The sequence below is a fragment of the Falco punctatus genome, assembly GCF_963210335.1.
Source record: "Falco punctatus genome assembly, chromosome: 10".
Taxonomy (NCBI): domain Eukaryota; kingdom Metazoa; phylum Chordata; class Aves; order Falconiformes; family Falconidae; genus Falco; species Falco punctatus.
In genome coordinates, this window is record NC_137590.1 from 21496738 (window position 1) to 21521958 (window position 25221).

The 25221-nt window shown below is 39.7% G+C and overlaps 1 protein-coding gene across 2 annotated transcripts in view; it reads right to left on the reverse strand.

Moving 5' to 3' along the window:
- TPCN2 (two pore segment channel 2) overlaps positions 1 to 25085 on the reverse strand; it is a 36445-nt gene extending 11360 nt beyond the window's left edge. For both annotated transcript variants that reach the window (XM_080405150.1, XM_080405151.1), the window contains exons 1-19: positions 22770 to 25085; positions 20565 to 20629; positions 19229 to 19305; positions 18447 to 18624; positions 17645 to 17761; positions 15922 to 16028; positions 14893 to 14965; positions 12167 to 12266; positions 11794 to 11859; positions 11338 to 11402; positions 8316 to 8413; positions 7917 to 7998; positions 7310 to 7396; positions 6121 to 6240; positions 5786 to 5845; positions 5572 to 5700; positions 4869 to 4918; positions 2296 to 2395; positions 1251 to 1322 (exon numbers count right to left, since the gene is read on the reverse strand). In XM_080405150.1, the coding sequence (XP_080261276.1) occupies positions 1251 to 1322; positions 2296 to 2395; positions 4869 to 4918; positions 5572 to 5700; positions 5786 to 5845; positions 6121 to 6240; positions 7310 to 7396; positions 7917 to 7998; positions 8316 to 8413; positions 11338 to 11402; positions 11794 to 11859; positions 12167 to 12266; positions 14893 to 14965; positions 15922 to 16028; positions 17645 to 17761; positions 18447 to 18624; positions 19229 to 19305; positions 20565 to 20629; positions 22770 to 22881 (1758 nt within the window). In that variant the 5' untranslated portion in view covers positions 22882 to 25085. The remainder of the gene's footprint in view (positions 1 to 1250; positions 1323 to 2295; positions 2396 to 4868; positions 4919 to 5571; positions 5701 to 5785; positions 5846 to 6120; positions 6241 to 7309; positions 7397 to 7916; positions 7999 to 8315; positions 8414 to 11337; positions 11403 to 11793; positions 11860 to 12166; positions 12267 to 14892; positions 14966 to 15921; positions 16029 to 17644; positions 17762 to 18446; positions 18625 to 19228; positions 19306 to 20564; positions 20630 to 22769) is intronic.
- Between the last annotated feature and the right edge of the window lie 136 nt (positions 25086 to 25221).

The window sequence follows — 25221 nt, forward strand, 5'->3', positions numbered from 1 at the left end:
TGACATATGGGTTCTGTCAGATCCAGCAGCGATGCCAGTCACTGCCTTCCCTGCCTGTCCACAATCTAACTGTACCAGTCTCTGACAGAAGTGACAAGCAAATGCGTGCTCCTTCAGCACAGTGTACATACTTAACCAAGAACTGGCAAAACTACCAAAACCGTAGTCAGCCTTTAGATGGCTTACTACATCAAGTAATCAAAAGTTTTTCATTAAACTAAATGTTCCTATCATATGCAAGATTTGCATTTAAGGTCTTAAGATGTGCTTTCACATGTAAAGGCAAACTTCTAAGTTTGTGCACCCCACAGTATTTCTGTTTTGAGAGTAGCTCCCAGTTGCAAGTGTGACTTGTACAGCACAACAAAGCTGTTATCAACTCAGCTTTGTCCGAACCAGTATCATTATTTCTAATTGCAACATAAACCTTTCCAGACTGCAGCTTAAAGCCCCTCCGTGCAAAAGCGGAGATTACTGATGACTAAAACAGATATTCTGAGTAAACTCATGCTAAGTATATAGACTAAAATAACTTTTTAAACAATGCCTAATACACAGCAAATCCTTGGTCTCTAACCATTATGTCAAAGTATCCTAAGAAGAAGGGGAAAAAAAACACCAGATAAAAAGACACCAAAAAAAATGCTAAACTACCCAGGTATTACTTTGCTTTACCAGAAAGACATCATTGCAAAGCCAGAAACTCAGAGTTGGAAAACGGAGAATTTATGTAGTGGATGCCACCCACTGTGATCCATCCTTTAATCACACGTTTACAGAGTATAAATTCTACACAGACACACCTATAAGAGGAAGTCAGAGGCTTTTAAAAGTCATGTCCAAACATGTCATCTCAAGACCTTCTCAACTGAAAGCAGTTATAACCTTGTTTTGCTATTTAACTTAAGCAAGATAGAGTAGGGAAAACTAGGCTACTTTTCCCATCTGATGAATTATTTGAAACTAGAGTATCCAGCCTGAGGCAAGCACTCTGAGGAAGTTTCAAACAGTCTTTTAAAGGCATTCCTGAAGGAAACTTGTGAACAGTGCACTGTCACTGTGCACAGCCCATAACAAGAGTAATTTGTTGCAGCTTTCCACGACATGCCCTGGAGAAGAACTGGCTGATTAAGGTGTAATGTTACTGCTCATGGTGGTTGTCAAAGAACGCTGTTTATTTTGTTGATGACATACCCTTATTATACTGCTAACTATGGGAAAGGAAATTACAGTCTTGCATCTCCACTTACCACAAGGATTCCTGCAAAGGCTCTTAAGTTTTTTACCAGGTCCAGCAATGTAGTAACGACCAAAGCCATGAACTAAAACAAAACAGAATTTTGTATGCATGACATTCATCCCACCTTCCAATCCATATAAAATTATTTTTACTAAAAGGACAAAAGAAATACCAACCAGGAAAGTGAACTATACTAAGTACAGGGCATTTTTTTTTATACAGAAATGTTTTCCATGAGGTACTTAAAATGAACAAACAATGCTGTAGTCCTTTTCATACACAGACAGTATGATAAGTTTCAGATATACACAGGAACTGACTCAAAGGGCTATTTGTCTACTGAGACTAGAACAGGAAAACAAAAAAGGAAAGTCACAATTGCCCCAAAACTCCAGAGTATCTGCTTCATATTTGATCTGTATAATTTCCTGTTTAAACTTTCTACTGACATTATGACCCCTGATTACATCTGGTAGATACTCATGGCTTATTGAACTAAGATACAAGTCCTGCACCTGACACTAATTCAGGCTTAGCTTTCAAGTAAGTCTCAATACAGAACTGTAACAAGCAATCAAACAACTCAAAGTGATTTCAGATTCAAGTACATGTATTCTGGTGAAAATACCCATACTGGGAAACTGTAAAGAGGGATCCATCCCAAATAACCCTCTAGGTGACCAAAAGGTCTGGTATTATCTAGAGAGAGCAAGTCTACCACCTCCTGAGTACAAAATTCTTCAAGGTTATCATACCCACTCAACCAATTAAGATGAAGCACTACACAAGTTGCACAAGTGTTTCTGGATGCGCTTGCCCACTTTAGAATGCCAGTATCAATTGCACTGACATCAACAGAACTTCGCTGCCAACTCAGAGTCAACCAGCTAGAGAGACACTGAGTTTGTGAGGTGCTGTGCCATAGTCCGGTCAGACCTGAGTTCTCCCACTCGGGTGAAACAGAAATGCAAACTACATGTTATTCAGAAAGGCTTTAACAAAATTTGTAATTTGACCAACACTGAAATCTTAAGTGTGGGGGGATAAAGAGATACCTTCATATTAGGAATAATCCGCAGGAACCTGAACACAATTAACATGTTCACCAATCGCACCATATCCCACAGGGATAATAAACCCATGAACTCTGGTCTCCTAGAAAAGATGGAAGAAAGTAACCAGTGAGAGAAACAGCCCATGACAGGAGGACACCATTAAATCTACTGGGCTGCAGGTAACTAAATTCCCCACAACTTTTGGTTAACATCCATGGCGCATTAAAATATTTGAGAAGGGAAAAAAAAAAAAGGGGGGGAAGAGAGAAAAAGAAAAAAAAAAAAGATTTCCTCACATAAACGGTATTTATAACCTATGACTGACTAAACACTGCATCCAGTAGTTTTGAAATTCCCAATAAAGGGACAAACTCCAGCAGGATCAGCAGAGGGCCAGTAAGATGATCAGGGGCTGATGCACCTACTCTACAAATAAAAGCTACAGGAATTGTGCTTGTTCGGCCTGGAGAACACTGCTTCAGGAGAATGTGGCAACAGCCAGAAGTGGTCCTCAAGAAGACAAAAGCAAGGCTGTTCAGTGGTGCATAGTAGGAGAGCCAGGGACAGTAGGTGTCAACTGAAACAATGGAGGCTCACACTAGACATAAGGAAGAACTTAAGAACTTGTCAACCATGAGGACAGCAAGACAGGCACAGGTTACCCAGAGAGGTCATGAAAGTCTCCATCACTGGAAGTTTTCAAGACCCAACTGGATAGAGCTTTGAGTAACTTGGTCGACACTTGCTTTGAGCGGGTCCCTTCCAGCCTGAACTATCCTATATAGAAATCTATGATCTGAAAAAGGAAGTACAATTGTTGGCTCAGCAGGAATTTCAGCTACAGTAAATTCTACTAACTGATGAAGGAAGCAATTAATTTACCCTGGGCTCTTCAATATGCATACAGAGCTCTTGAAAATCCCTGTTTGTACTGAAGTACCTGGGTAAGCACCCTTCCTTCTGCTGGAGGGGAAGGCACCAAAGAGGGTCCTTTCAGAAAACAAAGCAAAACAAAAATACTGCTATAGCTAGATACTTCAGGAACTTACACAAAGATGTGCATGAATCCTTCAGGGTATGCTCAACTGAAGTTAGGCTTCAAAACAAGCACTAAGCTAACAGACTGTCTTGCCAACCTTCTTCCTTACACGTGTATTCCACGGGTGATACGATACACTTCAGATCTCAGTCTGAGCTTTACATGACTTACATCAGCATGCTGGATGCTGCTTTGCTGGAAAGGTGGGCAGGTGGTGGGGTTAAGAGTAGTTAATGAAAAATGCCCTTGGTAACACAGATGCTAAATCATGACCTGCATCACCAATACATTCAACTCTAATAATAAAAGAAATAATTTAAGACACCACTGCATAGAACATATATCCCAGAGTAACAGTCAGGTCTTTGTCCTGTCCTGAAGATGTTACATCTACAGACCAGGCAGTTACCAGCTGCACACACTGTAAGCAGCACGAGGACTCCGAATGATTCATCTGGTTTGCAATCTGCTTGCAGTGACTGATAAAGAGATCTAATAAGGATTACTAGTGCTTCAAGATACTATTGTAGAGCAATCTGTCATCTACATTGAAGAATCAAAGGGCAAAACCAAACCCACATATAATCAATTACAAGTAAGATCAATAGTTAATGCCATTAGACTGTTAGCAATTACTACCCTTATGACAACCATCACTTCTGAGCAACAGGAATGCAAGTAGTGTTCAAAAATAAATCCATTTAAAGCCATAAGGTCTACCAGGTCTTTTCATAGACACTATTGTAAATTAAGACAGAACTTCTCGATGGCAACATAACAAATCATCCTGAAAGAATTAAGGAGAGCCAATGTCTTAAGAGTAAGTTTGTATAAAGAAACGAAGTATCTGAACCTGAAACTAGAATTTGTGAAATCTTCCAGGAGTCCTTTATTTTCGTCTTTTGTTGCTGTGGCAGATTTCAAGAGGCAGAACAATGATTTTTATGTTTTTGATAAGAAAAAAAGAATCTCAGGATAGTTACCCAAGAACTGTTTGAACTTAACAAAATCAAACTACAAGTTCTTGCTATTCTGGTATAGATCAATAGTTTAAGTCCATGGGAATTTCTTTTTACTAAGTTCTACATTACGAAACAAAACTTAGTCTTCACTCTACATACAAGGTTGCATGCCAGCTGTTTAGGAATTCATATCATTAGGCTTATGGACAATCAGATGCTGAAACATATTAGGTTAGTAGCTGGTTATGTATGTTGTACTAAATTCCTATTCCTGCACCTTGAGTAAGTGTAGGTCTGCTAAGATATTATTTTTCATTAGATAGCAAGTAATACAAATGCACCCTTCTCAGAACAGCTAAAGAGAACTCTAAATTTATGAAAAACGTTAGTAATTTTCCTTCACTTACACATATTGTATGGCCTCTAGTTACTACAAGGGTGAGAAATTATACTAGGTTTGGTCAATTACAGACTGGGCTGACAATCATAGTGTAATGACATAAGTGTGTATATATTCCCCTGACCTACCCCAGACACGGCGCAAAGTGCAACAGTTCAGACAGATTACATACCAACCAGGATGAGGAAATCCATACACAGCAAAAGTTGCAATCTCCAAAACCTTCAGTCAGGGGAGAAAAGAAAAAAAAAAATTAAAAAAAAATCTTACTTTGTGATTCTGAGTTTCAAAAATTAGGTACATTTCTTGATAGGAAATATTTTTTTAAGAGCTTTAAACCACTAATCTGACTCACATTCAAGCTCTGAAATTGTCCTATTTGACTAGGTACTCCCTGTATTAATCCAATATACACACATCATCCAACAGTGACGTAAAAGGATATACAGTCAATTACACTGACCATGAATTTGGCCTCATCTGCCGTAAGTGTTTCAGGCTTTTACCAAATAATGGTAACAATCCTCTGGCACCTTTTCTTTTTTTTTCTTCAAAAAGCTAAGTGATTTTTAGCGACGTAACAGAATTCCTTACAGAATTACTCCAAGAGCTGGATGTTTCCAAATAACATTAAAGAGGCTGCTTATAAGAAAGCTCACCTTTTCAACAAATTTAAGAAAGCCTACCTCCAAAAAAGAGACCCTAAGAGGTCCATGTGCCACCAAAATGTTGAAGCCACTGAAAACCACAACACTGGTTCATGCTCTTTAACTCTGCATAACAGTGTTAAATGAAAAGTAATTCCACTAGCTCTTGCAGTTCCTGATCATCCTAGTCAGCGAATCCAGGGATACAGAAGTTAACAGAAAGCGTACCAGCAGAATTACAGTCAGAAGTCCATCAAATCTATTGCTTGGGTATGACAAGTATCTTTTCAAGCCCATCGCTAAGATTTTCAGCATCATTTCCAGCAGATAGTACAGGATGAAGAAGCAGTTGATAGCCTTCAGCCCCAAAACAAAAATAATTATTAGAATAACCAACATCTCAGGCAAGAGCAGTAACTGTAGGAATACTGTTGCATCTCACCCCCAGGAAGAAGTCGTCTCTTTCAGATGGCTGCTTATCTGCATCCATCACCAAAACCACCTTAAACAAGAAGAAATATTCTATGAGTCCACTGCTGCATAAAACAGATGTTTAAGCACAAGAACAGGCTTTTATGCTTTGCACAGGCCTTTCCAAGCAGCTCAGAATATACTTTTTAAGTGCAGGTATTCTCACCTAAGGCTGCATGACTAAAGCATGCCACATATGGACGTCTGCTACAAAAAGTGGTTATCAGAACAGAGACTAAAGAGCAAAAACAGAAGTGAAGTTTGTAATGGGGTGGGGTGAACCACACAAAACCCCCTTTTACTTACACAGATAGAAACAATGTTTGCAAGGGCGACAACATTCCCCAAGTAGCCAAAGTAGGGATGGCCAAAGGCAAACTGCATTTTCTGCATAAAATGGGATTGGTACTCTGGACTGGGAGGATGCTGAAATGAACACATATGATTTGTTTAGACACAAAGCATAAGCATTTTAATAATAATGCAAAAAAAACCCACAGCTAATCTCAGATTTAAGAAACAGACACTTTCAAAACAAAACTTCACGGCCACAGGCTAATTTTGACATTTCAGTAGGAAGGTGTTTTCAAGCTCTGGCTATTAGCAACAAAAAATCATTTCCAATTAGCAAATGGGTTGATAATTATGGCACAGCACAAGATAATGGCAAAGAAGGGAGGTAATTCAACCTTCCTCTAATGCCTCAAAGCAGATAAACTAAACAGCAAGCTATTAATAGTATACACTCCTTCCCCATTTCCAAATATTTGATCTCCCTTAAAAGATTCAAAAGTCTAAGTTATATGCAAACATAGAAAAGAACATTTCCTAACCCTTTGAAAGTGTTACTTTTAACTTTTTTTAAATTGTCTTTCTCCACATGGAGAAGACTGCTTTCTGCCCATCTTCATCTGAACGCTTAGAGAATCTACATTTCATTCTTCATTCAGGGACTGGAGGAAAGACTTTGCTTGAGTATATTTATGTGTTACCCTGCAAAGACTAATACATAGCAAAGAAACGCATTACTTCAATATAGGACTGCCACGATAAGACAAATCCCTCGCCTTACATCAAAAACAATTTACTACAGAGGTACTTATTTCTCCCCATCACTTGTCAGAAAATCTATGTTATAAGTCTAACTCATATTTCTTGTAATGAATCTTCTTATTAAACAAAATACACACACAGAGCTCTCATCTCTTTTGTCTGGCCCAGTCACTTCAAAAAGCTGACAGAATTAACAAACATGCCTTTGGTATACTTAACGCTACCAGGCAATCCCAAAGTAACGCTGTAAAAGCTCCCAAAGAAACGTTCTTTATAAGAGCAATCCACGAACAACTTAAAAATCAAATGACATCTGATCATACCTAGCGTTCAACAAGTTGTGAAGTTTCTTTATCTGCTTTATAGCAGAATACTATCACTTATTTCTGCACAAGACCACACTCAACTTATGACGTTCTATAAATGACTGTCACATACATACTTGCTTAATAGCATCTTTGTCTAGTTCTTCAAAGAGCTTCTGAAACTGGGCAGCTGACAGCTGATCACAGGAGCATGTTTTGAGTGACTTCACATGAAAGAGAAACATTCAGATCAACACTTGCAGTAGGTGCATCTTCAAAGACTGCCAACACCTTCAGACTTTCTCTGAACTCCAAAAATCATGGCATGAACTGCAACATTAAGTCTTTAGCTAAGCAAAAACTAGTCTTCCTGTAGACTGACATAAGTATGAGTAGGAAGCAGCACAGCTAAAAACCAACAAAAAACCCCAGACATTTTCATACCATAGAAAAAAGCTGCTATAAGATAGCAGCTCTAGACCACAGTGAGAAATGCTTTGCTTTCAGAGTGAAAGTAAACAAATGAAAAGGTTAGCTCTGCAAAACAAGAGTTTTCGTTCCTCTGCACCTCTGTGCAGCTGAATGCATTCCTCATAGCACCAACAAAAGCAGCAGCAACCTTAAGGTGAAATGGCTGAGCTGAAAGCTACTATTCCTAGATCAATGGTGTGATTAAAGAAATATCAGTTTCCACAGCTGTCCCACAAGTCAAGTACATAAAGACTAAGAAAATCCAGGTCTTACTCTCATGATGGCTTGCTGGCAGCGAGAATCCATTTCAACTTTCTGCAGCACTTGTAGTAAGGCTCCAACACTGACACACGACCTATTCAAAAGAAAACAGGATGGACCCTGAAACTGATCACTGTCTGGACTGCAAAAATAGAGGAAGAATACCCTTGGAACATCCATTTTTTGAAAAGCAGACAGAATTAAAAGTAAAAAGGAAACAGACCCTGTAAGAGTCCCAGTGTATTATAAACATCCACTTAAAGAAAAAAAAAAAAAAATATTTAGAAGAGAGGAGCAAACAACTGCCATTTTTCAGGAAGGGACCTCAGTAAACATACTAAACAAAACAAGATGACAAAAAATCTGCTCTTTTCTCCTAGATAATTTACTGTTTCAACTTTCTCCACTTACTGTTGTGCATTACCAGGAGTCTCTTTCAGGGAAGACAGCACTTCAAACGCAGCCCGAATTCCCAGTCGCCTCCTGAAGAGGGAAGACTGAACCGATTTCTGGACAGTAAAGATACCACAGAGGAGACAATTTACTTACACTTGTTTAAAGGAAGTTCAACTAGATGATACAAATAAGATCTGCAAATTATTTGCCCCGCCCTTAGAGAGCACCTACTACTACTACTAAAATAATTTTTCAGGAAGGGAAGATATTGTTTTCCTTCTCCCACTGCCGAAGTCCCCATCATTAGCCACTAGTTCTAGTTGTCCATATACTGGGCCCAGACAGACAGACACTCCAGTTTACAAGGAATACCATGAGTCATACACTGAAATCAGTGAAGCCCATTTCTACCACAAGGACTTGGGAAGATCAGGGCTACTGAGCTGCTCATGCAGTACTACGCCCTATGGCCAGATAATACACCGATTCTCTGGCACACAGCCCTGATTTGTGTTTATAGATCGTAACAGGAGACTTCCCTAGGCCTCGCTTCATTCAAGAACTCCACATCGGAGGAAGGAAGCGAACAAACAAGTCTCTGGAGTTCAAGTAAACATCCACGTTATGGTTTATTTTTAATCCTGGATTGCACAGCCACATGCCTGTTCCAGAGACAACGACAACAGTAAAGCTCAAATATTCACATACTACTGTGGAAAGAGCAGAGTTAAACAGCTTGTCCAACTCTAGCTTCTTACCAAAAAGAAGAAAACCAGTGCCATAGTTTTTCGTGCTTCATTTTTTTTTTTCATAGTAATCACTTTCAAACTCGGCTCCATTATTGGGAGTCAGAGTATGACATGCTCTCAAAGGGAAAGAGGAAAACTGAGAAAGAAGGGAAGAACACAGCAGGAGGGAAGGATTACGAGAATTCCTCTTTGCACATACTAGGTTTAAACACTCCTCTCCTACAAGAGAGTGGGGGCCATTCCTTCTGTGTGACATTGCCTCGGGCTTCCTAGTCAACAAAATTTACCTTCTCTGTGGAGTTCTACTAGAGCAGCTATTATTTCACTTTTCCCCCAAAGCCCTCAACCCCACTCCTCTGAAGGACCAAATGAACTATATGAGTACATAAATAAGGGGAAGGAACTATACGACTAGATGTAAGTGAAGGAGGAAATAATAACTAAGGAACTACAAGATCATATGCAAATAAGGAGAAAAAAAAAAATCATATGCCCAAAGTCACTGGGTTTCCCCTACCACTAAACCTGAAGCAAACTATAGACACATAAGACCAATCAGCTGGAATGTACGTGGTTGGGAACACTGTTCCTTCCAAGCTACAGAGGCCATCGCTGTACTGGCACAAAGGGGAAAAAAATTTAACCTACAACCCAGAGGTTTAGCCATCGTACTCAAATGCTTTTGCATAGCACTATCCTGACTGAGCTTTATCAAAAACATTGCTGTTGAGCTGTGAAGATTTATAGAATATGCAAGAAAGTAAGTAACACTGGTGGAACTGAAATTGTTGAAGAACTAACTCGAGAGAAAAATTTCACCACGGAAGTTATAGAGCACTCAAAAGAAAAATCTCAAACAGCTCAAAGACGGCACCTCAGCAAGATCAAGACTCAGCCTGCTCTGAGGAACAACAGACTGACCCTTCCCCTTTTGACTGATGACTGCCTGATCAAAGATTCACTTGTGTGGCATCAGTGTGATAACCATTAATGCTTAGCCTAACACTGTAATTTTCTACTAACCTACTACATGTGTTAACTGCTGAGTAGCTGTGGTGCACCTTGGATGTTCTGTATTCATTGCTGGATATAAACCCAGTCCCAGCCATCTCCAGCTGCACCCACACAGCCTCTTCCTTCCATCACCTACCCAGTCAGTTACTTCTTTTTGGAATAGAAATAGGAAAGTCACAAGGTTAAGCTCTTAGATGAAGTACATTTTATTGGAAGTAACTGAGACCATCTTTCATTTGACTGACTTAGTCTCTGCTTTCTAAAATACTCTTACCTCAGGTGATTAAAATTCCTCCCAGATTGTGTAGTTGAACAATTTCATACAGAAAACAAAAGCACTTACACTGTTTCCTGCTATGGAAATTCAGACTACACTCACAGTACACAACTAGCATACATAATGCAACAAAGCACATCACACATCTTGTTAATAAAAGACAAAGAACTTGTAGTGATGAGTTTAATTGTCATCATAGATTGCACACTCCTTGAACAACATGCAAAAGTACACTTACTTTGTCAGCTTTTACTTCTCTAATATAGACACCTGAGTCAAAAAGAGGTCATTATACTGTACATCAGATTCGTATTCCACAAAATTAAGAGAATCACATATGATCAGGCATCTTCCAGAAGCACGTTAAAGTATTACATGGATGACTGACATTGCATGGAGAGTAAGCACACTTTCCTTTTAGTTGAGACTCAATACTACCAAGATTAACCACTATACCTGCTGGTATTTGCCTCTTCTTCTGGTACAAGACAATCACAAGGCTCAAGCCCATCTTCCAGAGGCAGCAGACTGCCCTAATCATTCTATCATCACACCCGCCCACCATGGTAAGGACAAAGCAAAAAATACCAAATGTGAAGGTGTTTTAGTCAGCAATTTTTCTTTTTTTAATCGAAGGTTTCTAATCCTGTACTACTCAGAGAAATTAAGTGCTACGATTTGTAACAATTTAAATAGTACAGCAAGTTTTCTTCACAGAGACCAAGTTTAAGTTACTTGTTCAGTTTTATAATAGTCAAATTTGCAGATCCACAGCACACATGGAAGTATACAACCACGTAATTTTTTCATTTAAGGGGATCAAGCTACAACAGCATAAGGGGAAAAGTAGCTACATCAAAGAGCCGTTATATCTTAAAACTACGTCTACAACCAGGATGGGCATACTCCTTTAATATACAGTTGAAACATCTAATACTCAGGGCTTCACAGATTCATAGTTACGGCAGAACACAGAAATTGGGAATGCTTTACTCACCAGAAGATATCCTCGAAACTGGTTGTATATTATTGCTGTAAGCAAGTTCATCAGAAACAAGTTGCCTGTTGGAGAAAAAGGGGTAGTAATAATTATTGAAATACTTAATCTATTTCTCAGAGAAGTTCCAATGCATATAATAAGTCAGATGCAGAATTTTGAAAGGATTTTTCTTCTTGTGTTTGATTTCAAAAAATGTTTGTAAAGTTTGAAAATACTGCAGTGTATTTATTCCCCTATAATATGTCACTGAAAAAAAATCCAAACCGTAAGTACCATCCATGAATATTATCTTACAAGATATACAGTAATTGGAAGAAACACAAAAAAAGGAGAAATTTATGACTAAAATTTCCTAGGAGAAAAAAAAAACCAAAACCCGAACCACTCTGTTGCTGTTACGCAAATGTCAAAGTTAAAGTGCATTTACAGTACTGAAGACAAGAGGTAACTTACCTAATACAGTGAAGAGTATGAAGAAGATTGAATACGCTCGATTCTTAGAATATGCCGGAATCATTACTGTGTCAGATTTAACAAAAAAAAAAAGGAAAGAACTTAATGCTTACAATGAAAACTGGAGACCTCTATCAACTTTTTGGCAATTGGTAAAAGCTCTTACATAGCTCCCCTTTAGAGTTGTATACATAATTACACCAAAGAAAAGGCAAGAATCAAGTTACTAAAGGCTTGAAAATTTTTTATATAACCTCCCTCTGGCTGTACTAAGAGCTACTAGCTTAAAGAATGGTTCTAGTAGTCTGAAGTTAATCTTACTCTATTATTCTTTGAAAAGAGAGACAAGAATTATTTGTGAAAGATTGCTCACCATCAGGATTATTTGCAGTAGTTAGTAGGACCAGCAATGTCGTCAGTGAATCTGGCAGATTCCGGAAATACACCACCCACTCCTTATCCTGCTGGCCATCCTAGTCAAAGGTATGTTCATGGTTAGAGAAACACCACAAAAATCACTAAGACCATCTTAGGAGGGGACACACAAGGGGAGACCAAAAAAAAAAAAAAAAGGGGGGGGGGGGACGGGGACAATAATCAACTCCTTCCAGACACAACCAAATCTACCCACCAAGAAAAGCACGAGACAAGCACAAAAATTAGGACGTGTAGGAATACAGTGCAGTCACTCCACTTACTAACAGCCGTTAAAAAACATAAGGAGGAAGAGCAAGCTAAGAGACACACGAAGCTCAATATAGAAATTACGTCAGGCTAGCACCTCAGATCCAGGAAGAACAATAAAGTCACAGACAATATAGGAATGTGAAGTCACCCTTGACTGATATAAAAAGCATCACCTCTTAGCCTGCAAGAGATACTAGTGTATTGGAGATAAAGACTCCCAAAATATGAATTTTGTTAAAAAAATAAAATAAAATCACAGACTAATAATACATCTTCAGTCTCAACTCGCATTATAAAAATTAGTGTAGACTAGAAGCTGCTTGCTTTGATATTCCAACTACAGCGTACCTCAGCATAGATGGAAACCTAGTCACCCTGAGCTGTATACACTAGGACTACACTCCAGGACTTGTCCAAAAGTGTAACACAAATTGGGGATGATATTAAAATACATTTTGGCTATACTGAAGAACAGAAAGGAAACATATCTATAACTAGCATTAGTGCACATTATAGGAGTTGCTGAGCAGGTAAAAAGCAGGCAACTGTTCTGTTTTGAAAAGTATGAAGATTCATAATGCTAGGTACAGTATCAAGGAAAACATCACATAGAGCTTAAACATCTTGTAGGAAAAAAAAAAGTATTCAAAAAGTCAGTGCTACAGCACCCAAAAAATACTTGGAAATACTCTGGCAACTAAGGTCATCACAATTGTTTTGTGGCTCAGTGGAAGCATCAGATGCCCTGCTAAAGCTCAGATGGCGTAAGAATTTTCATTAAAACCACGCTGAGAGGTTAATCTTGGATCATCTGCATGCTTTTTTTTTTTTCCCCAAGTTGAAGTAGAGACAGCTAAAAAAGATACAGAGTGCAAACAATACAAACATGATTCATGCAGCACAGAACAAACAGCCTTTGAATCTGCTGCAAAGTCTGGAAGAACACATACTTCTAGAGGACATTAGACAAGACAAAGCAAAAAAATCTAGAGGCATAAATTTCATTACTAAAGGTAGCTTTAGAACTTGCTTTCAGTATTTTGCCATGTTAGATACAATTAGTTTGTATGAGTATTAGTCTAGCAAATCAAAAAAGAAAAGGAAGTCTGCCCTCTGATTTGTTATTTTTCACCTAAACGTATACAAAATTGACTGGTTAGGTATACAAGTTACATTCCCATCTGCTGGGAAAGCTTGTAACTGAAATGAGATGCAACATACAGAGATAATACAAAGATCCAGCATGCAGCTAAACAAAGGGGGGGAAAGGTAGAGCTCTGCTTCTAATCTTAGAAATTCTATAACATAGGAATTCAAGGAATTTGCCGACCATAAAGACGACTAAAGGCAGGCTCAAGTGCAAATTGCACTGGGAACGAAGGTGCAAAACCGAGATTAAAGAGAAGTAAAATTATGGGATAAGTGCACAAGAAATATTTGTGCTAATAGGAACACATTTATGGAAGACCATAAAAAGTAAGGACAAAAAAAATAATATAAAATCTGAGTAAGATACATGAAGATACAAGAAGTTTAGGAGAAAGGGAACATACCCAGAGCACTGGAACACAAAAGTGCTTTTAACTACAAAATTTCAAATGTGTTTTTTGGAAGCAGGAAAAGAAAAAACTGAGGAAAAACCCAAAGAGATCAGAAACCAAAACATCAGAGTAATGCAGGCAAAAACAGGCAAAAACCTACCAAGGCATAGCCAGGGAAACCAGTATTGGAAGATAAGAAAACAGAGAGGAAATTAAGCTTAGCAAAAAGCTAGATAAGAGAAAAGAAATGCGTGATAATATAAACAAAAAGAGACAAAATGAAGAGCCTTGAAACAGAACAGCATAAAAGGTTTCAACAAAAGCAGATAAAGTAACTCAATTTGGAGAGCTGTATAAGGAAATCTCTTGTATAAACACACTGTCAATTTCTCACCTGTGGTAATAGCATCAATACCAGCAATATGCAGCATCATAAACAAATAAAGACATCAAACACATTTTGGAATGGAACCATCAGACTTCGCTCTGCGCAGCAGAACTAAAAATAATGTGTCACACCTTACAGCAAGACTGAAGGATTTCAGTTGTGGAGTAGGAAGGATTGTTATCACATAAGCAGCAAAGCAGCGTCTAGAAAAAATTCTTCACTGAAGGATGAATATATTCTAACGGGCCTTCTAATGCACACTTACAGAAATAGCACTATACATGGATACTATGCACATGGTAAATCTCTCTGAACAGACTTTACACTGATGCCAGGAAGTTTGACAAAGTAACATGACTTTTTTGGGGGAAACAAGTTTCACTAGTTTGATTATAAAACTAGATAGGCAGCAGCTACGCGAGTAAAGAAAAAAAACAAAAAAAGCACACAGAGATCTACCAAAGCATAAATATAATCAGTTACCTTTGTTCGAGCAAACAGCAGCATGGCAAACATGGTAAAGAGAGAGAGATGAACAGCTAGTAGTAGAACAACACTGTTGGAAAGAAAACATATCACATGCATTAATACCAACTTTATATTATTTTAATATCTTTTTTTAAAAATGCAAAAGGATGCCATATAAAGAAAACTAGCGATATTGTCAAGAAGCTGTATGGAGATAACAGAAGATGATCTAAGTTTTGACTCTAAGTAAGAATTACACTTGTTCAGATCATTCCAGCATGAGCTTAGACAATTGTGTGGTCAATGAGATTCAAACACTTGTTTTGCTGAAGTTAGGGTCACATTTATACCTTCCTACCAAAATACAACATGTTGGATTACGTACAGCTTTGATTCTCCTGGGACTTGTTGGTTAAAAACAAGTTAAAACAGGCAAGGACAATAAGTTCTTTAAGACACATGCTTACGGTGGTATGGGTTGTGTATCTGAACTCCTTCAAAAAATCATCATGCTGTCTGGCTACAATTTCTCCAGTGGGATATCCAATTCAACATGACTGTAACATTTAACACTTATACTGCTAAAACAATTTAGAAATGAAAAAGCTGAAGCACTCTGAAGATGTCAAGAAAGGTTTATCTTCTTGTGTGGCACTCAGGAGTGAAAGACAAATGCATGTATGTCTACCCACACTTCTGAGAAGCTGCCTTGGAGAAACACAGCAGAGACCTTTGCCTACATGATGCCCCAGTTCTTCCCTTACAACAGGGCTCTATGTGACACGTACAGAATTAAAAAACCCCACTCGACTAGCATCAAAAACCTTATCTGCCACATACAGAGTCACATTATAAGCATTCTAGAGAAATTTTACAGACTAAAGGAATCAAAAAGTTAACACAACCTCCATCCACTGCTACCTGATCTCACCCACCACTCAGCTGGAGACCATCAAGAAGAAAGTTACTCAGATCTCACACACGAGAATACTAATGGTAACTATACACTTTCTGTGAAAGTGTGTTTTCTATGCTATTGCCTACCTTGCCATTTCAGGCAATGTGCTGTTGATGCTTTTTAATGTTTTTTTCATCATAGAAGAATTCTGAAGGAGAAAGAAAGGACGAAGAATTCTTCTTATCCTCACATCCTGCAAAAACAAACAGATCAGATATCAAGTTCCCGTAAGACTAGCGCCACAAGTATTTTCAATACAAGTTTGTCAAAAAAAAGCTGATACACATCAACAAAGTCAACAGTTTAACGTAAAAAAGCTGTGCTCAGAAGCTAAATCTGTCCCCCCTGCAGTCACAAAATATGCAAAAGATCTCATAGTTATGGGTGCCTTGTTAAAAGAATGATAAATTGCTTTAAAAATGTGCTATGACATTTCAATAGCCTGATCAGGCCACTAATTATAAAAAAAAAATCTAACTTCACTGCTCAGTAGACATAAGAAGCAGGCCAAGAGATGGCGTTTCCATATTTTCTGCCAAGTTCCATTTCAAAAAGGGAATTAATAGTGAGCTTCTTTAAGTAAAAACACATGCACATTTTGAAAACAAGTGCTCGATTTCAATTTGTGGCGGTTTTCTTTATAATTAAAGGGCCCACTTATTACTCAGCAATTTCTGCCTCTGACAGGACTCAAACAGCTGACAGCCTTTATTTTCCTTAACATACACTAAAGCAGGGGGCCTCAAACTACGGCCCACGGGCCGGATACGGCCCCCCAGGCTCCTCAATCCAGCCCCCGGTATTTAGAGAAACCCCCCGCGCACCAGGGGTTGGGGGGGGGAAACCAAGCAGCTGCAGATGACTGCCTGCCACTTAATCCGCGCGCCGGCCCCCTGTTTAAAAAGTTTGAGGACCCCTGCACTAAAGCATTTAAGCTGTTTGATTCTTGCATTCAAGATGTTTGCCAGCCTTCAAATTATTTCTGTGACTTATCAGCTACTTAAAGTATTTCAGCATCCTGTGTTTTAGGATCGGTCTTCTCAAGGCCACACGGAACAGGAAAAATGTCAAAAATAATTCTTTTCCTCAATATTCCCTTGTTCATACATCCCAGCAGTCAAACTGCTCCTTCTACCACTGCTTTGCATGGGAGGCACCTGTTCAAACTCCTTGTCCGCTACCACACCTAAAGATTTTACAACTAATTCTTTTCAAGCATATTCCCATACTGTAAGCACAATCTTCATCCTAGATAATTAACTTCTTTCAGCCACATTATATTTATTCAGCTTGAATATGAAAAGGACATACATATTTTGGTTATAGTTGTATGCTTATAAGCTGAAGTGACATGTTCTTCCAACATTTTGAGATCACCTCTTTGATACTACCATCACATCCTAGTCAGCAGTGACCAGTGGTCACGATGTAGACTCTGCCATTGAATTAAGACAAGAACATAATTCTCCAACTGTATGACAAAATTGGCGCTATGCAACCAGAGTTTTCTCTATGCTTTTTGATTGTTGACAGACTATAGCATTAAAGCTCTAATTCTATCAATGAACTCACATCTTGTATTAATCAAACAGAATGTCCTGAGAAGCTACATTACACCAAACATTTTCTGTGTTTCATTGTATTATCCAGCTACCCAAGACCAAAAGATCAAAATTGAACCATCGCATCCTCCTCCCTTAATTTTCCAATATACCGCATCCGCCCTGCTAACTATCCCTTTGCAGGTTCTTCTCCTTGCCACTCTCCACAACTAAGCTGCTGTTGGTTTCTGCAGAAATCAGTTCTTACCTCTGTGCAGAAAAAGCTTAGCGATACAATCCAATCAGCAAGAGAAACAATTAATGTCAGTATGTAAGCCATTAGCCATTTATTTTTCCAAAATTCTTCCCATCCAATTAAGTAACTCTGGGGAAGAAAAAACAACAACCAAAGGATTTTAAAAATAAATTCCAATACACTAATAAGTCAGCATCAATTGTTTTCCAAGTATTTGTCATTTTAAATAAGTGCTCATAAAGAGCTCCCTTAAATCCAAACAAAAATACACCAATTGGAGAATTTTTCTACAAAAACTAAATAAAGGGCAGTAAAACTGAGGGGTGCACAGAGGCCATGTGAGGCGAATCCTTGGAATGCAAGAAAAATGGCTACTTAATATGGATAAAAAGAGGTTTTCCAGAAACAAGTATCCAAAGAAAAGTTCAGATTCTGATTATTATTAATTTTGTTTAAATGAACTGGCATATATTTGACTATTACGTACCCTGAATTTTATAGCCTAATAAAAGCAGCTAATCCAATATCATTGTATTCTTAGCAAAATTTATTTCACTTTTTCTACAGAAACAGGAGTTTATATTTCTTAGGTTAAAAAAAAAAATCATTCAGAAAATATGCATTTACTAATTTCTCCTTAAAGTAAGGCTTTATTAAAAACAAAGCAATCTCATCACGCAAATCCAAGATTTGAGTAACAGTTCCAAGACATTTTCCAAAACATGAAAACAGAGACAAGCCACACTGACTATATCTACTGAGCTGCCCAACACACCAAGTATTTCATTCGATACCAGATGAATGCAATGCTTACCTTCACGGATACATCAACCACGAACACCAGAAAGCAAATCAGCTCAATGCTTTCTGTTAGGCCACACGGAGGATTCCACGCAGGAAGGCGGTATCGTACATCTGACGTGATAGTAAGCGAAGAAGGCTTTTCAATAAAAGCCAATGCCAGGATTACAGTAATGGTTAAACTCAAAATCCTGTTAGGATAGAGAAGAAATTAAAAAAAAAAAAACAAAACAAAAAAACAACTAACAACCCACAAAACAACCCCAAAACACACCAAACCCAAAAATGAGTGAATAACAACAAAACACTTACTGCAAATCAATTTTCTTAGAAGTAAACCAAGTTTATAGTATCATATTTATCACAAACGGGTTAGACCACAACACAGCACTTGATTAGCATGCTGTTGCCTGCATTAGCATAATATAACTGCTGACCACTAAATAATCTTCAGTAGTATTCTTCTGAAACTAACGGCAGCAGACAACCTTGCTACTATTTAACACATTTAGAAACAGCCACTTGAGAAAAGTCCTAACACACAGTGCTATAAAACAGGTCCGCAATGGTCCTATGGCTGTTCTAAAGAGCCAATCTACATGACCATACTTTCATATAACTTGTTGCTTTCCATTTCTATCCTGTTCATGTGTAGTCAAATGACTTGCTACCTACAGTAAGTTCTAAAAAGGATAAAAGCACAATTATCTATTTAGCAAAAAGAAAAATGAAGAATAAATTTTTATAAAGACTTACTCCTAAATGAAAAAGCAAAAAAGAAAACCAAGTTCTTACCACTGGCAAGTTCTTGAATAGTACCATCGATAAAGCCACAGGGATTTGGAGTCCACACGGTGATTTATAGATCGATACTGAAGGCAGAAAGCAAAAAGGATAAATCAAGCGTTGCATTCAGTCTGTCTCAAAGGCAAAGATTAAGTTAGCAAAATAAACCAAGTTCAAATCAACAAAGCTCAGGTCTTGAGACAATTCCAGTTTCACAATAAAGAAATTAGTGTACACATTATTAATCAGCCACCAATGATCATAGCTGTAGTCCCATGCGTGTAATGGGAAAGGTTTTACCGAAGTCTCCCTAATCTGAAAATCACACATTGCTCAGATGACCAAACTGGGTGGCAGTTATCAAAAGCAAACATTATCATCATTACAGTTCCTGTTCCATGTACTCATCAAAATGGTCCACCCATTTAGTTCACCCTTCTAGCATAAATACTATTCATGCATCTTCTTTCGCTTTTCTATTCCAAAAAGCAATAAGATGCAAACATATTAGTTCTGAATATAGGAGACCTCAACATACTTCTTTAAACAAAAGATGTTTAACAGTCACAGAAGGACCTGTGATTCATCAGAACAAGCTTGCTTTTGCTGAAATCTGCTCAGACCCTCCTCTGCTGCTGTTACTCTGCCTCTGCTGAGAAGTATCTGTTCCAGAAAGGTGTTTGCACCTAAAATATGTCTGATTCTGTGTGCACACATACACACAGACACCCCGCCCTGAAACCTCCCAACCAAAAGCTATCCGAATGCAGCAAGAGAGCTCAAGAATTGCCCTCCAGCATTCCCACTGCCTGCAAGTAATAACTGGGAGATAACAGGATCTAGGAATCTGCAGAAAAGGAGAGACAAAGAAAGAATGAAGACTGGCAAAAGCAAGATGTTCAGCTGAAGCAAGAGTCCCAGCTCCTCACTTGAAGCTAACCTTAAACTCCACCAGCTCTTAAGCTATGCAAGCAGTCAGATTTAAAGGCAAATTACAGGGTATACTCAGTTTCTTTCAGCAGTAAGGCCAGTCACTCTTACAAAAAAACCACCACCACAAAAAAAACCAACAACCCTAAACCAAACACCACCCCATAAACCAACTCTTTTGACAAGCTTGAAGAGAAGACACCATCTATTTCATTGTGTAGAAAACATGTTTCTCCTAGGCAGAAGCTCATTGAAACTTTCATACCACAGGAATCTGGAAGTCTGATTTTGCTTTGTGAATCAAGACAATGTTACAAGGAGATTGCCTGAACGCACAGAAACTTAAAAACTACCAGAATATACAACAAATATCCAGCACGAGAAGCATAACAGCTAACAAATGACTTTTATTTACCTGTATTGCATCTTCAATAAATACTACAGCTTGGTTTATATAAAGGTCATTATCAGCTCCAGTACCTATGAAGTTAAAAAGAAATAAGAATCACTCACTGTATTTTAGTTAAGGGTACAGCTTGCATATTAGTTAAGAGAAGCACCACAACCATGGTTCTCATGACAAAGGGCACTACACACATGCAAAAAGTAAGGAGACAGCTCCTGCCATGTTTGCTCTGTCAGCAGCACCATGCATTAAATTAAATTAATAATAGCAGTAGTCTCAAACATATCATGCACTTTTCTGTATTTTGTGAAAAGGTTCTCTCTTACATTCACCTTAAGAAGCTAGATTACACTATTAGTTAACGAGCTATCACAAGACTGGAATATTTCTATACAAAGCTAAGTCTTCAGTAACACATCTTAACAGAGCTTCCATCAAATCATTCTTTCAAAAACTGTACAGTCAACTAAAGCTGGAAAAATCAGACACTAGAGTTGTAGGCGTTTTTACTGTTGTTTCATGAAGGTACTGAGACTTAGACTGATCTCATTCTCTCCAAAACCAGTAGAAATCTCCAGCCAGGTAAGAACAACATTAAGTCCTTTTTTAATTTGCCCTGGGAGTCATTATTACCATATCAAATAGATCAGAGTTTAAGACACAGAAAGGGGTGAAGTACAAAGGGGGGGGAGGGGGGAAATCACCAAATCAGTTACTATGCAACATTTCAAAACCCATTACTAAGCCTATATGAATATACATACATAGTAAAAGGCAATCACCTGCGTTCACTTGAGTTAGGACCTTCGAGTAGCTAAACTGGCAATTAAGCCAACAAGAGAGACTAAGGCAGTTAAGGCCAAAATGAGAAATAAAGAGGAAGAAAGCAAGCTGAGGGGGCTAGAGATACACAAAATAAGTGCTAGTGTAACCTTGCCTCAGAGGGGAAGTGTCCCAAGCAGCACTGCATACTGCCTCCTCACAGGAGACAGCGATCTCAGCACCAGATACAGCGAGAAAGAGTCAGTCCCAGTGCTAGCACATTCTCCAGATGCCAAGCAGTGCCAGAAACGCCACTGATCCAAGTCCCGGATGATTTTACATCCGACATGATTCAGCGGCATTTATTTTCTACAAAGACCACAAACAGCTTTTACATGTCACCATTTATCTGAGCATAAGCAACAACACAGTTTTATACTTACTAAGTCTTACATGAACCACTGCGCAAAAGAGGCTGAGCGTAAACAGGAGATAAGCTATGTCCAAGCCACAAAGATCTTATCTTTTTCAAGACAGGACACAACAGCGATATAAAAATAAAGTTGTTTAAAGGTACAGTATTAGTTAAAAGGATAAACAGGGACAAGCGAAAGCCTTAGGTTCTTGGAGCACAAGCCAGCCTAGTGCTGATCCCAAAGATTTTGAAAGGGCGATATCTAAGCAACTGTTGCTAATACAAAACTAAAACAGGGAAGTTACCAAGAAATATTTAACAATTCCAGTTTTTTTTAAAAAAAGAACCAAACCAACTACACATTCTCCATACACGCTACCACAGACACACAATGTATTCTGCAACTCTTAGTCACAGCAAGTGACACTTAGTCACAAGTGAGGATGGAAGCGCTGCTCGGTTTGGGGGTGCAGGACCCCTCACGGCCCCCTGTGCTTCGGGCACCGAGTAAACAGGCAACAAAAAGAGAAGGTTCACTTCAGTGATGATACCCTGGAAACAGAGAACTTGAGATCTCCAAAGGAGTTTTTCCTGGGGAAATTGAGAAGCCAGACCTCTGACGTTCGCCAAGTTACAGAAAAAAAACTTGCCAGCACGTTAAAAAAATAAATAAATAATTGGGGGACATGATCAAGTCTCACGCTGCAGCAGGGCAAGGCTTGTACCGAAGGTCTGCGATAGCGGCTCAGCCAGCCCGGGCGGCCGCGGCGGATCCCTCAGCGCCGGCCCAGGCGGAGCTGCCGCCGAAAACCGACGGGGCGGCGACCCCCGCCGAGACTCGGCCCCGCCGCAGGCCGGGGGCTTCGCTCCTCCATGGCCCGGCCCGGCCGCTGCCCGGAGAGCGGCAGCGCGGGGAAAAAGACAAGAGGCGCGCCGGCCTCCTCACCGCCTCAGGCACCGGCCACCTCAGCGCCGCCCGCCCGGCCCGCGGTGCCGGGCCCCGGGCACGCCGCCCCCGCCCGCCCCACCGCACTCACCGCCCTCCGCGGCGGAGCGGGCACCGCCACCGGCCCGCCGCAGCCCCCGGCCGGCTCGCCAGCTGCGCGGGGGCAACAGCGGCTCCGCCTCAGCGCCGGCACCCACTTCCATCGGCAGCAAGCAGCGAGCTCCCGCCGTGCCGCCGCCGCCGGGGTGCGAGGGGATGGGACGGGAGCGGGGGCGGGACGGGAGGGCTGCGCCCGCCCGGCGGCCCCGCCCGCTGCACGTGACCGCTGCCGGGGCAGGGCGGGAGCGCGGCTCCTCCCGCCGCCCCGGGCTGCCGCCGCAGGTCGGGCCCGCCCTCCGCCTCAGGGGTCTCCCTCGAAAGAAGTAGGGGTTCTTCACCGGAATTAACGAGAGCAGATCCCAGGAGTCGTTAAAGATTAAAAAAAAAAAAAAAATTGCACAAAAGTTGCAGCTTTTTTACCTCACGGCAGCTGTAAACTCAGTACCTCTAGTCAGTGGCTGCCTCGGGGAGCCGCGGAACACTGAAACCGCACGGGCCTGGGGGCAGGATTCACGGAGAGAATAACTGTGAGGAGAACATTACATTCACATGCTTCGGTAATCATCTACATCCCTAGTCGCAGAAAGTATTTAATTTTTATTTTGTCACCTAGGCATCGCAGAAGCAAGTATGAATGTAGCTTAGGCTACTTCGGCTGCTAGGACACGCTTCTTCCCTTCTGCTACTCTCCCCCTTTCCCCACGGTCCTCTCATACACACTTGCACTGTTGCATTTCATAAAGCTGCTCTAAAGAGTAGATGTCGGCATATTTTGGAGCTACACACACTTTCCTCCCAGGTACTGGGAGCTATGGCAGCATAAGGATAAACACGAAAGCGCATCAATTCAATACTCTAACCAGAGCCGTAAAATAAGTCCATCCTATACTTTTTAGTGAGCAGTGGGGTAGTTTTTGCTTTCAGTTGCACAACCGATGGGTAAAAATTAAAAATTAGAGCTTTATGCTGATTTCTAAATAAGTTAGGGTAAGAACGAGCCTTTTTGGGGAGATAAAGATAAAAAGGAAAACTCTGTGACATTAGAGTAACAGTCATCACTAGTAAAAAGTGAATGTCAGCAACTACAGGTTACAGTTCTTTCCCATTCTCAGTAGACAACAAAGCACGGATAAACTTGGAGTTTCTGTTGATAGAAGTTTAACTAGAGGTATCAGACAGAACACGTACAGGGAAAATTTCAGGATAGTAAAAGGAAAGTAGGGTGGGCTGATGCAATCTGTATTCAGCACTAGCTGATGAGAAACAAAATGCAATTTGCACACACGCTGCAAGTGCTGCTGCTGAGGAACACAAGTGTCCTTTCACTAAGTATCTGAAATATTCAGGGTAACCACAGTAACAGAATGCACATATAAACATTGTATAATTTTTGGTATTATTTTTTATTTAAATGAAAGCAAATGTTTCCTTCTTTCCTCTTCTGTGATTGTCAGGAAGGAGAATCAGTAACTTCTGGAAGAAAAACACAAATAAGCAGCTTTCAAGTATACAACAGATTTCTGAACTTCTGTTCAAAATTCATCTGCTCTCACTGGCTGGAAGGGGAAGTGGAAGGGCCCAACTGATTGTGCAGGAAGGCAAATCTCACCTGGGGTTGTCTGTCAGACAAACATATACATTCTTAGTACCAGCAACATCCACTAAGGTAAGTTAGCTATGTATTTAAATGAATAACATATAATAAACCCACCAAGAACAATGCAGCATCTTTAACACCAAGTAAATCAACTTTGCCTTTCTGGTTTGCGGAAAAATGTGGAGAACATGCCCTTGAGCATTTTCCATTAGCACAATGTACAACCATTTTAACAAAAGTCTTGCTTGGTCTAAGCTCCCCTGCTGTCACAGTTCCAGCATTGTTTGCCCCCCAGAACCTCAGAAATGCATTTCTAGTTTCCCCTATTAAAAGCCCACCTTTCAAATCAAATTAAAAAAACCAAACCAAACCAAACAAATAAAACCAACAGAAATAGCCAAACATTAAATGAACAAGCAGAAAAGGGACTCAAGTGAAGGAACAAGCCTATCTTTATACCTTCTCTTACTGCTCCAAGCACTGGACAAATTTAAGATCAGCAAAGTCATGAAGTTAAAATAACTTTCTGAAAACAGTAGGTGAAAGGTGGGTAACACAAACTCAAAGGCTTTATACTTCATTCTGCAATATTCACACCATTTCCAGATGTTTTACACCCAGCAAGACTGATTCCAACAGTAAAGGGATCATGTGGGCAAGTCCAGCTGCTCATGGTCAGTAGTAACAGATCACAGCTCATGGACAGGTAGCAGAAGAGCACAGAGTAATGACAACAATGGCATGGATACCAAACGTGTGTCCTCTCTATTCAAGACACCATGCACCAGAAGACATTTCTTATTTCAGGTACACCAAGTTCCCTTTATACATCAAAAATGCCAGGAGG